The sequence below is a fragment of the Barbus barbus genome (assembly GCF_936440315.1).
Source record: "Barbus barbus genome assembly, chromosome: 21".
NCBI lineage: Eukaryota > Metazoa > Chordata > Actinopteri > Cypriniformes > Cyprinidae > Barbus > Barbus barbus.
In genome coordinates, this window is record NC_136749.1 from 11,886,929 (window position 1) to 11,901,186 (window position 14,258).

The 14,258-nt window shown below is 35.9% G+C and overlaps 1 protein-coding gene across 1 annotated transcript in view; it reads left to right on the plus strand.

Annotated features, from left to right (window-relative positions):
• The first annotated feature begins 1,762 nt into the window (after positions 1–1,762).
• Positions 1,763–14,258, plus strand: part of nbeal2 (neurobeachin-like 2) — a 63,351-nt gene continuing 50,855 nt past the window's right edge. The window contains exon 1 of the mRNA XM_079444903.1: positions 1,763–2,183. Within this exon, the coding sequence (XP_079301029.1) occupies positions 2,133–2,183 (51 nt within the window). The 5' untranslated portion in view covers positions 1,763–2,132. The remainder of the gene's footprint in view (positions 2,184–14,258) is intronic.

Sequence of the window (14,258 nt, forward strand, 5' to 3'; positions counted from 1 at the left end):
TGCCTCTAGGTCCATCCTCTTCCCAGTGACCAAACAGTCACAAAGATGCACTTAGCAATGGGATTAATACAAATGGTGCATTATGACCCCCTCTCTCCTGGACTATCATTCTATTTGATTACTAAAAAGGGTAAATATGTGCTTTGATTTAGAAAGGATGTATTGTTTAAGTTGTGGTATCTTTTAATCTATGTCAAAAGGTTACCGTCAAAAGCATATTGTTGTTCCAGTCAGGCACTAAACACAATAGACCCTTCAGAATTATATTAAATGGTGGTGTTATTGCACATGCAGTTATAGACAAAAACAAATGTGCCAAATGAAAATGGAAAGACACTAAATGAGATCATTCAGACTCTTTACTAACACAAGTTTATTTGCATAGAGTTTGCATGGGCTCTAATGGGATCCAATTACCATATGGATCTTGAATCATTTTGAATGTAAAATAATGAAGTTTTACTCTCAAAAACTTGAGCTGTGGAAAAAAAAAACATAATGTCACACTCTTTTTGTGATTAAAACAAGAAGGAATATTAATACTTTATAAAACATGGCAGACTAAAGGCATGTATTAGAAGAAAAAACAAAGAGGAAAATATGTTTTATTTATATGTGTGTGTGCTTCATCTCTAGATCCCGTTTGCTTCTAAATGGTGAAGTGAGAGTGTGTTTTGTGGAGAATAATAAACACTGCAGTGTGTTGTGTAGAATGATGACACACTGTGCCAGTGTGTGTGTGTTGATTTTACCTGTGCTTTCAAAGCTTTTTCAGGCTCTCCAGCCTCAGGTGTCCACCCCTGTAGTTAAAATAAATTACAACTAATGAACATGAGCAATGTGACAAATCCCAATTATGATCCAAAAATCACAGCTAAACCCTGAGATACAATGAATCAGAGCCAATGTCCTAATGTGCAAATTTCAATCAAGATGGAAACATCAAATATTCAGGCAGCATTAACTGTCCATAAACAACTTTCTTATGCATTGCACTACCAGAACAAACAAACACTCATCACCAATGAAGGACTGAGACCTCTGTAGGCCTGAAAGAATAAATTTCCTGTCACTTTCATTTTTAATAAACTTGTTAGTGAGGCTTCATTTGATTATTGTTTTTCTTTCATTTTTGGTGAACTATACCTTTAAATAGGATGTCAGCACTTCCAAATCTTTGGAATTAACTTTCATAAATAAATGTATAAATGAATGAATGAATAAATAAAAATGATAATAAATAAATTAAATTCAAGTAAAATGTAATAAAAATTTAAATATTTTATACATAAATTTGATAAATAAATAACCTTCTCTTCCATAATTATATGACCTGGACCACAAAACCAGTCATAAGGGTCAGTTTTTGAAATTGAGATTTATACAACATTTGAAAGCTGAATAAATAGACTTTCCATTGATACAACTATATGAATATCTGAATATCTGAGGGTGCAAAAAAAAAAAAAATTATATATATATATATATATATATCTTTTTCTGTGCACTGGAAGCTACACAAATAAATGAATGCATCTGATTTTGATTCTGATCTTGTTTATTTATTTAATGTAAATTTCCTTTCTACGAAGCAAGTTACCAGGAGAAGTTCCTGTTCTCCAGTGCCATTCCATCCCTGCTAATTCTCACAATCAGCTGTGACACTATGATGCTCAATGGTTTTCCTTCATCTTGCGCAGCTTTGAGGCAGAACTCCTCCCGGCTATTTCTTGCTTTGCTCTCTGCTGCCACTGTAACGCTCGAGAGGAGGGGAGTGAGTGCGAACAGGGTAATGAATGCGTGCACAGGCAACTCCTCTAGAATTCCTCCAGCAGAGATGTGCGTTTATCCAACGCCTAACCTGCGAGATTTCTCAAATGTTGCGCTCTACATTCTGTAGTTTCTTTATTCGGAATTGTCATTTTTACCCACCCTCCATCTAAAAGACATGCAACTTTGGGGGAGCTTGGCAACCAGGTGGACAGACAGCTGTACAGCAGCATGCCGTTTCTAGCAAACAGTATTCCCTGGATCTTCGCCGAGTCAATCCATGGCCACATCGTTTGTGTATGTATATTCAGATGGTTTGATTGACGCCTAGGTGGAGAGAATACGCAGAAGGGCGAGGGAGAATGGCTTCGAAAGAGCGACTGTACGAGCTGTGGATGTTATATTATACTAAGGTGAGTCACTCGACACCTGTTGGCTCCGGAGTTTATTCTGTCACAAACTTGCCACTACTGTCATTTCATATCATGTTGCATCCTGCATATAGTTAAAAGGCAAACATTCTCGCCATAATTCCCTGTACCTTTGTGTAGAAACAGTTTCAGGAAGTGCATCCGTGGTTATTTTTTGGGAAGGTTGCGCGTGCACGTACACAGTGAAAACATTTGACTCTCGCTTAATATTTCATGTTGTTATGAAGTGACTGACCATTGGGATGACAAGGACTAATGGCATTTTCGCTAAGCATAACGCTACGGTTCACAACAACAGGTCAATTTAATGTTTCCAGTTATTCTGTGTAGTTGTAGTGTTTACCTGTGAGTCAGGTAATGCCATGCCTCTTCCTGCTCACTTCTCTTTTCCTTTGCATTATGCAGATATAGTCTCTAATTCATAGACAACGTGGTTTGCAAGTTCTTTTATTTGAAATAAATCAACAGCAATACAGAGGATACATGTTTAATGTTTCATTTAAATCTTTAATCACAATACCGGGGAACTTTAATTACATGCTTGAATTGTTTATAGTTTATTTAAAATATTCATTTTATGTATTACGAGCTCGTTGAATAGAGAATTGTATGTTTAGTTTGAGAGTTGACAGTTTTATCAGCAGTTTTATGACTGTTTTTATGAGCTGAATCGTGGTTGTATCAAAGTAAACACTGGAGCCTATGAAATTACAGTATACAACCCGTTTATAATAAAGCTTTATCAAGTTAATGTCCTGGCATAATAATAGGCCATATCAATATGTGTAGCCTACTCATGGATTATTTTTTTCCTGAGACATTTAGAGTATGTAATATTCAAGGATGTTAGGGGCCATGTGATTATGTCATGATTTAAAAGAATCGCTGAATCATTTTTTTAGCCGTTTGAAAGAAACTATTCTGGAATAACCTGATTCACAGAAATGAGTCGTGAGAAATGGACATGCCACATAAAGAATGGTTATGTTGACAACACCCTCTGGCGGAGTAGTGCATACAAAGACTACACTGCACTCTTACACATTTTTGAGAGCAATTATATTATTAAAACAATGTGTTGAAGTTGGGTGTCCATGTATTCTTTCTGAAACTCTGTCATGATGGCCACTTTACTGGTGAGCAGATGAAGTCAGCTGTATTGACTCACTATAGCAAGTGTTCTTTATGAATTGCTACCATGGTAACCAAAACAGCAGGTGCAGGATACAAGAAGCACCAGGGGTCACCATAGAGAAATGTATACTTGCAGATCACTGTTTTAATTTGACACTCTTTAAAAAATATTGTATAGTTAGCAGATTGCATGGAAAATAAGCTTTATGAATTATGCAATAGTGTTCCAGTCTGGTCTTGCTGGTCTTGGCACAAAGTTCTCTTGATAGCTGGGAGTGTTTCTCTAGATCGCGTTCATTCATTATCTAAAAAGCAACCCTTTGTCATTCCATTCCCTTTTATTAAGAACTTCACACATAGAGCTAACAGGAATCCATACCAGACATGCAGAGTAGATGGACTGGTTCCTCTGACTTGTTGCAGCAGGCAAATGTGTCTGCCTTTTTCCGCAGTTACACTGATATAGATGTGATTTTTTAGTGAAACAAGGATAAAAGGCGTATGTGATTTTTGCACACCCATATTTGAGTTAGTTTCCCCTGCATGGTTGACAGCACAATGCTTTCCAATGTTTTGAATCTGGCTTGAAACACCCATTTTAAATGCCTCTGCTGACTACTGTCTGCTGCAATTTAATCAAGATAAGGTTGAAAATTTGCTTGTTTTCCTCTGGGCTCATGAGGCCTTGCTCTGTTTTAAACCCATGTAAAGCTCTCCTCACCTATTATGCAGTCTTTTGACCGTAGAATGAGTCCTATGTTCTCCCAATGTAATGAGGTCTCATGGGAAACTGACACAATGTATGTCGTCCTTTATTAAGCTTTATTTTAGTTTATGTTTTATTTTATATGTTTTATTTTACATGTTATTTTGTCTGGTTGCAGGCATAAAATGTTTGCTCAAGATTAGCATAATGTATAGTATTTAGCATAAAGTAAGCTTAAAATTAAAATTCACCCTGTTTATTTTTAAAATGCATCTTAATGATCTTATTGTGAATGATTAATTCATTGTATGTCATTTTTAATAATTTTTTGACAACATAATTTTTTTATAAAACAAATACACATCTCTCTTTGGTGACGCATGTAGGACATTTCATCATTTAGTGTGCTTTTTCTTCAAAGTGTTAAATATAATAAGACGTTATTATCCAAATTGATCTTTCTTTCTATCGAACGGTTAGAATTTTCAGCACTGACAACAAAAACAGCAGATGGGCTGAATGACAATGCAAATTCATTCTCTGACACTAGGTGGCTCTTTTGGACAAGCAGAAATACAGTGGTTGCTGTGGCCCCTGTAAACAAAGCAGTGCTGCGCTTATAAACACTATTTTACTAGGCATTTATACAGAGATAACATGAAAAAATGTCAACAAAACGTTTCTGAAGAAAGTCAGTTCACTTTCATTCATTATGTAAATACCGGTAAATACACTCCCACACCTTGCTCATCTTCCTAGTGAACATTTCTCTAAGCCCACAGTGAGTGACGCAATGAAAAAAACGTGTGTGAGGTGAAATGAAATGATTTTGTTTTCTGCTCTAGTTATTCACTTTTCAAAATAATGTATTATTTTTAAAACGTAGCATTAATGACTGCATTTCGACTAGTCGACTGGTATTTCCGATGTCAACTAGCAGCTACAGTTCCATTTAGTCAGCTAGTCTTGCACATTTCTACTTTACAGAAGACAAACAAAACTGTTGTATTCAGTAATATTTTATTTTTTAATCATCTTGGACTTAGCATTGCACAAAAACAAATGTTTGCCATTATAGAAATGCATCATTTGCAGTCAGACATGATTAATGTATTCTGTGAGGAAATGTGCTCGGTTAGGGGTGAGCCTACCAAGACAGAGTGAATAGTATTTTGCTGGTCATGTGATCTTAAGATGGCTGCCCCCATAAGGTGACCCTCTCCATGTAGAATAAAACAGATTTATTAAGTTATGGCAGGAGACTTCATCACATGTGAGTCTAAACATATTTTTCATTAATTTCTTTAAGTGTAAAACTTCTGTACAGAAGAGCTCACTGTTAAGCAAGCATTTAATATTTCAGTGATATTAGACTGCATGTGGCTGAATACTTTGTCCCCATCAGAGGCAGCTGTACACAATCGCAGAAGAACAGCAAAGTTTAACGTCATGTCATTCTGGTGATTTTGCTGTATTTGTAATAATGTGCCAGCTATTTTGTCTTTTGGCTGCGAGAGCAACACTGCCTCTGTCAGACCACTTCCTCTTGAGTGTGCTGTTCAGAGGACAACATTGATGTGATAAAAACCACTTCCTGTCATGGTTGCTACCAATTGTAACCTCCCCAAACAACCTGTTTGTGATGGTACACATCATCACCCCAATTCAGCTGAAGACCAATTGAGGAAGAGGTTTTGGAAAATAACAAGTTTGTGTTTGTGTGTTGTGATTTTTGTGAGTTTGAGGGTTGATGCTCTATATTCTGTAGAGGATCTTCATGCAGGATGATATACAAATAAACTTGAGCTAGTTATCTAGATCTGTATTTGAAATGGCTTTCTACAATAAAAGGTGACAGACCTGTTGGATGCCCTCATGGTTACGCAATCATGCATATCACGTTATATTACAACTATTTTTCGGTCGTTTGTTGCTACTCGCACATGCTCCTCCTAGGAGGAAACTGACTTGGCAGGTGTGTATATTTTTATAGACGATAAACCTGCTTGTACATCTGAATAGATTTTAGTATGTTGTCACAATAGGCTGAGAATCCTGGCAGCGGTGAAAAAACATCACCCACCTCAGTTCTCTGAACTGCCATTGTGTACCTTTGTCATGTACCTGTAAGTCAAGTTTTTGAGATTTACGTCACATTTAAGATAAATGTTTGCATATAGTTGCCTTTATTTGACCTTAATCTGGTGTGAATACCAGCGTTTCGCATGTGAGGTTCTTAAAAGCATTTTCAGCTCTTGTTTTATCTTCCCCTCACAATTCTGCAATCAGGGTAACAATTCTATTCAACAGGGCTTTGCCTTTCCGGAGCACTTGTTCATTGTCAGAGAAGTTGGAAAAACTAATTTAACATTCACATTTAAATATAAAAGTTCTTTGGCATTTATGGCTCCACGAAAAACCTTTAATGTCCATGGAAACTTACCATTGCACAAAAGGTTCTTTATAGTGGAGAATGGTTCCTTTAAGAAGGTTCTTTGGCATCACTGTCAAAATCCACATTTTGGAGAGAAGGTGCTTGCTGTAGAGCAAGTGGGTATAGCTTGATGTCCAGCTCGCCTTCTCTGAACATAATGGGTAAAACTTGGAGGTCCAACCAGACCCTAACCCTAAACAATAACCCTATTCCTAAACACCCTGAACACTAGATCAAGCTCCACCCATTAGGTCCACATGGGTGGAGCTTGATCTAGTCCATTTGGCTCTGCAGTGAGTACCACTTTTGCTGGTTTTGGAACCTTTTTTAAGAGTATTGTGTTATTCAGGCAGTCTAATGAAATGTTTGCAGTCCATTTATCCAGAGAAATCTGATTGATTATTCTAACAGTACAAAGTTTAGACATTGAAGAGTTTAGCTGATTTATTGGATTGCCTGTGTTTTTCTTTATAAGAATCTCTGATATTTTCCCTCTTTGATATATGCTACACCATGTTTAGGCACTGGATGATTATTTATCTAAACATAATATTTTGAGAAAAAATATCTACAATATTTATTTATTTGATTAAATATTCAGTACCTCATTACCTTTTAAATGGATTTTTATTTTCACTTGATTAAGCTTGCAAACAGTTGACTAAACTGTGTTTACAAAGTTGTACTGCGTACTTATCACTTTGCTGAGGCCTAAGGCCACTTACGGCCCAGTTTTGAAGAATGAAACATCTTCATAAGCAGAACGCATACATGGCAGTTACCAATGCTTATCTGCCAAAATCCTCTCTCGCTACGTAATAGTAATGTTTTATCAGCAGAAACAAGAACCCGTTACAGATCCATGATAGACCAACTAAATGATCTGAGTATTAGGTGGACATGAGAATGAATCTGCGCTGTCAAACCCAAAGAGCTACAACATGTACTTTGAACAGCACATTAATCAAAAAGATACAAATAAAAGTTGTCTACTTCCTGATTTTGTAATGCATTTTATGACTATCACATATTTTGTTTGAGTCATTGACGCAGCTGCTGACTTCACCTGCTTGAAGACGCAGAGGATGTGTGCGCACACAATCAGACTGTCTGGATAAACCAGAAGGCTGTGATCTTAGCTTTGACTTGCATTGATGTGCCGATGCTGTTGTTTTTGTACAATGGCTTTGTTTTTATGTTGCAAGATGTTCTGTGTTACTCAACTGCACGTTTTTCTGGAGACCACATAGAACTCATTCTGTTATTGTAAATCTTATGAATCAAGATTTTATCTACGTGTTTGCTTATAATTCAGCAAAATATCAAACAGGAGAGTTTACAGTCATAGTTCTGTTCCAATACCTAGTAAGTTGCCTACCTAGACACCTTTTTTGGGGGGGTTAATAGGCCGCTTTTGACCGAAATCTAAGGTAATCTCAAAATGCATTACGTAGGGCTGCACGATATGGGAATGAAAATTGTGACTGCGATTTAAATTGTAATTAAAAAATGTTAGGTTTGCTGTGCTTGTTTTGTAGGGCTGCACAATTTGGTCAGAATTTTGTGATGTACAGGTGCATCTCAAAAAATGTGAATATCGTGAAAAATTTCAGAATCAGAATGAGCTTTATTGGCCAAGTATGTTTACACATACAAGGAATTTGTTGTAGTGACAGAAGCTCCACAGTGCAACAATTAACCAAAAGGCAATGTACAAAGCAGCAAAAACACAATATATAATATAGACAACTATGTATGTACAGGTCAAGTATGTGTAAATTAGAAATGATAAAATTAGTGAGTGTGGTAAATGGATAGTGTATTATAGTTGTGTGTTCCACGTTTATTGTTGAGTGTTCATGAGATGGATTGCCTGATGGAAGAAACTGTTCCTGTGTCTGGTCTAGACACAGGAACATAATAATTCTAGATTCATTACATGTAAAGTAATACATTTCAAAAGTTGTGTTTGTTTTAATTTTGATGATTAGAGCTTACAGCTCATGAAAGTAGTATATAAAAACAAATAAAATCCAAATAAATAAATAAAACCAAATAAAAATAATAATAATTGATATATCCATCACAAACTTTTGGCCAAATTAAAATCCAATATTATTACTACAACATATAAAAAATATATACCTGTAAATGACTAAAAAACAGAATAAGAAATGCTACTATTTTAATATATCATTGTAATGTAACAAAATCACATTTAAGAAAAATAATACAATTAATAATACTAGCAATTAATTTTACATTACCACTGTAAAATTACAATGCTAATATTTAGTCTTAATTTCTTAATTTACAAACATTAAATCAAATTTTTATGGAAAACAGCGCAAATAATATTTGATGATCATACTAAGCCATATCATGATTTTGTTTAGTTTTTTTAGTTTGATTGGGCAGCTCTAGCATATAGTATACTTTCCTAGCATTTGGAAGGTAATATGATTTTGGTTTTGGAAGTGATACTACAACTATTCTCTAACCTAACTGAAACCAGTTCCTTTGTGGTTAACGAGATGTAACAGTTGTTGTTGTTTTTCTGTCATTGATCTGTATAGTATTGCATTTATGTATATTACATTTCTATTTAACATAAAAGATTTTAATATGGGCAATGCAGCATTTAGCTGAACATTGGTTTCTTATTATTGTTTGTCATCTTCAGTTTTTCACAAAAATTCTTACATTTTTATTAAGTAAATGGCAGACCTGTTAAAAACCAGGTAGCAAGAGGTGCTTTAACGTTTTCAATGCTGCAGGGAAATCCACACAGATTTTTAGAGAAAAACTGTAAAAAAAAAAAAATCCCCAGGTGGAGGGATAAGTCCAGGCCGCTGCTGTCAAGGAGCTCCAGTACTTTCCGAGACTTACCCGTGGGACTGTTTAACTATATTTAGCCCTCTTTGACTCATTTAGCAGCTTCAATAATCTGGAAGAAGGCTAATCAAGAGCAGTAATTCAGCCATACTACTACTTTGTTCAATGGTATGTCATGCTATTTATTCTGATCTATTATAATTTTGATCCCCCAGTCAGTCTGTGGCCTAATTAAGAGGAAGTTATCATTTCCTTCTTTTACATTGATGCTTCAAGGACATTATTCAGTTTGCTTGTGTAGTGGGTGAGGCTAGTAGCCGTTGGTGGAGATGCGGGCTGTTTGTATGGCAACTGGGTGGGCCTTTTTTATTTGGCTAGGTGTGTATAAAGTTCATCTGTCTTAAATAATTGGGAAAATCTTAAAGCATTTTGAATGTGTGTTGCCTCCTGAAGAATATTTGAGGATTTTCACATGTATCCTGAGGCCTGTGTTTACTGACATTGAGAATAATTAATAGAAACCCAGAGAAAAACTCTCTTTGTGTCCGCTGTGCAGCTGCGAGCTCTCAGGGCCGCCAGGAATCTCAAACAGAATGGCTCATCTGTGATTTGCCATCTTCACAGAACACCACTGAAGTCAAATAGCATTCAAGAACTGACCTGAATTTAACTAACTCTACTTTATCATCACTAGACAATTATCATATTAACAGAAAAGGGAAATGAATAGCAATTAGTTTCCATGAGTAGGCTACAAATTGGTGTCTCATTAGAGAAATGAATTTGATCAAATATTGTCTAGCATGAAATTAATCTATAATAAAAAGTAGTTCATTCTAAACGCATCAAATGTCTCCATCCCCCCTTAAAATGGGGTTTTGGCCTTTTCCACATCAGAGGTTTGGACTTTCTTGACTATATCAAACAATGAAATCGCACAACAATGTCATAATTTCAACATCAAATTACATAATATTCTGACACCCATTAAGTATTATGAACAGAAAGACATAAATAATCTGATTTTAATTTTTTACCCATTTTAACTATTTCATTCTATGATCAAATAAGGTATTGTATGAAAAAGATATTTGAATATAATTTAAATATAGGCTAAGTCCAATAACTTAACTAGAAAATGCAATGTTTTTATTTATTGTTAATTACCCAAATTCTAGTATGTATTTATTTCCCAATTTTGACTGATTCGTTCATGTTTCAAGCCCTGTTTTGTACCTTATTCATGGTAAGAATCAGAAAGTATTTACTGTTGCTCATGAATACAAAAAATAACGACGGTTTCACAATATCTGTTTCAGTTCTTAGATCTGCATAAAACTTTTTTCATTTCCCATAATCAATTAAAGAAATTTAGCATGTTGGCTGTTGCTGTTATTTTTGACTGTTTGTTTGAGGAAGTGCAATTTATAATTGTTGAAATGAAGCAACCCTGACAGATCGTCTAGTGGTGTAAGAGAGGTTACAAGACTGCCCACCCTCTGTGTAGTACGTACAAAGTACGGTTATATAGTTATCACATATTTCATATGTCAATAAATGTTTTTGTTTCTTTAGAAAAGCATCCAGAATAGAACATGATTGCCGTAGCTGTCTCGTAAATCTGGTAGTCTCAATAAATTAAATCTGTGTCAAGTTCAAAATCTAATTTACTGGATTCAGCTGTGCCAGATCTTAAAATGGAAAACTCATTAAGGGTGATGATATAAACAGTAGGCAACACTGGGGCCACAGAGACTCACTGTTGGCATTTCCCCCTGTTAAGCTCAGCACTTAGTTAGGATCAAGTGATCAATCGGCAAAGTGACTCAATACCAGCTCAACTTCAGTTCCGTGTCATTGCTTTATGAGTTTAAATTTAGGGTTCATTCCGAATGTGGTTGTAAAAAGTGTTTTTTCATGCATCTGGTCAAGTCAGGGCATGTCACTTCCATCTGACTGCTGATTCATAAGATGACTAAATCAGTGATCGTTGCTCAGTCTTCAGGTTTGCCTCCAGCTATTACTTGAGAGCCACACCAAATCTATTTGTGGGATAAAAGCATGCTTTTACAGTGCTCTCAACCATGGTCTCTGTACCAAAATGAGAGGATTCTCTGTTGCACAACTGGGCTTTCAACTCTGTCAAGGTCTTTAGAAATAATTAAATTACATCATCACATTTTTGTCAGTTAGCTTTAGGTAGCATGATGGTTTACAAAGCAGTTGTTGTTTTTTCAGTTTATTGAAAGTGATTGACAACTGGGTTTGTCCAGCTTCAAAATGACATAATGGACTGTAGGCTATTACAAATCATTGTAGGCTAAGTCATATGGTTAAGTCATATGTCTTGTTAGGATCGGACAATATTTGGCTGAGATATAACTACTTGAAAATCTGGAATCTGAGGGTGCAAAAAAAATCAAAATACTGAGAAAATCGTCTTTAACGTTGTCCAAATGAAGTTCTTAGCAATGCATATTACTAATCAAAAGTGAAGTTTTTATATATTTACGGTTTTATGTATTTACGGTAATTTCCAAAATATCTTCATGGAACAGTAATTCCACCAGTAAATCTTATCAGACTTGCTATCCTAATGCTTTTTGGTATAAAAGAAAAATCAATAATTTTGACCTGACAAATATACCCCAGCGACTTAAGACTGGTTTTGTGGTCCAGGGTCACATATAAATCGAGCGGTTCTAGAGACGTGCTTGTTTAATTTAGGCTTCTATTCAAACATTTTATAAATCATACTTGCTTGACATGTAAGATCAAATCTCATTGCTTCAAGCAAGTAGTTTGAGCTATCATTTAACATAATTGATGTGCTCTATGTATGTGTGTTGATCAGTGTTTGTATGTGAGTAAAAGCCTAAATTCACAACACTCACTCTCTTGAGAAGACTTGGGTTAACCCATCTGTACATATGGGATTTGTTTTAAGGGTTTAAAAGACATGAGTGTGAGTAAATGATGACAGAATTAAAAAAATTTCATGAGTCAGATTTCGTTCAATGATTCAATTGATCCAGTTAACAGAACTGATCTGAATGATTTGCTCAAGAATCAGAATGATCCTGTTCTCAAATTTAACTCAGTGACGTTAACAGCTCTCTGGACAGGAAGATTAGCAGTGTGTAATGACTTCAATTCTGAATTTTTTGTGACACAAAGACTCAAACTTTATAGACTTTTATAGTGCTTTTTGTCATTTTTGAAGCTTGAAAGCATGTAGCTGCATGGGGAAGTGCAGCCAGTCCGTTATTCTAAATTTCTCTTTTTGTGTTCCTCAAATGTAAGAAAGTCATGGTTTAAAACGACATGAAAGTGAATAAATAAAGACAGAATTTTTATTCAAAATGTTGTGAAAGGTTGCATCAGGTGCACTGTAGCTTACTGGTTTTAGTTCGTAGCAAGGCGAACATAGTCTACCAATAAAGCTGTTGTAGTGGCAAAGGAGGAAGAGTACATGGTGACGATGAGCCCAGCTCAGAGAAGACAGGAAATATGGCTCAGTTAAAGTGACTTGCTATTTCCTGGTTGCTTGTCAGAAGTACAGACAGCAAGAGAGCAGAAAATAGCAGAGAAGTAAACCAGCGGAGGCATCATGATGGATTCCGAATGATTCTGAGGCTTACAGGCAGATACATTCTGGACTTTTTAGAAGCAACTTGGTGGGGGCTCAGCAGAGAACGGGGTAACAAGAGCCCCTCCACCTCACATCACTTGCCATGAGACATGGACTGGCCCCTAAATGAACAACAATTGGTAAAGTTTGTTTCTTTCCACCTTGAACAGGTCTAGTCTTATTTTACAGTTGCTTTCTGCTGTAGTGCACATTGTTTTGGTATGCCAGAAGCCCTCTGTATTTTGCTATCAGAGTGTGTACACACATCAGAGCGTGTTTTACGAAGCTGTTGACAGCCCAACTTCCCCTGAGTAGGCGGATCAAGCCGCATCATTTAAGCTAAGCATAGCTCCTCGCTCTTTGAAATGTTTTCCACCAGCAGCTTTCCAATGACAGTCACATGCAAGGTTTTGTTCATGTTGGTGCACATTTGACTCATTCTTGACAGAACTTTACAGTAAATGTTATTGTGATCTCTCCCTCAAAGATTAATAATATCAGTAGCTCCTTTTATTCATTGATGGTGATGACCGAAAAAAAAGTCAGAGTTATGATTCTACTGCATTCTGCTTACATTGCATTCAAGGTCTACATTTGATCAGTTTCAGTTTTCTTTCTTCTGTGACTAGTATGCATTGCTACGTGAACCTTCTACAAAGACTTTATCTTATTAAATTATCCAGAAAGGATATGTGATCTGTTTAACTAGGCCTTCTGTTTCAGTTATTATGGATTCATGAGATCATATAGCAGGTTTGCAGTATGGCTGAGGGTGTATGCACCTTTGCTGGCATTAGATGCAGGTGTGTGCATCAAAGTTGTTTCTTCACGCTCATCCATGACCAGCTTTCTTTCCTCCTGCTCATTCTCAACTAGTGAAAAGATGTCTGAATTTCATGCTTCAAAGCTCAGAAAAAGGGACTTCTAACAAAAATATGATTTGAAGAGCGATAATGGGAATTTCTCATAGATTAGGTTGCAATGGTGGACGATTTTAAGATCTGTTTATCAAAGAAACGAATACAGCTACTGATAATGGTTGGCATATAGCAAACATTATAATGTGTAAATGTGCACATTAGGTGTTCAAAAGGTTTTTACTCGGGCAGTACAACATGTACCTCATCTACACCTAAAAGGTGCATATTTGTACCTTCTTTTATATTTGCACAAACAGTTTAATGCAAGACATTATGGATTCAAGTGCTAGTCGTTTTTGTCTCATAGATAAAACCATTGTCACTGCTTTTATTGCATTATGAATTCACAGTATCCACTCTTACACTGCACAAGTTTGCATACCCTGTAGTTTCCTGT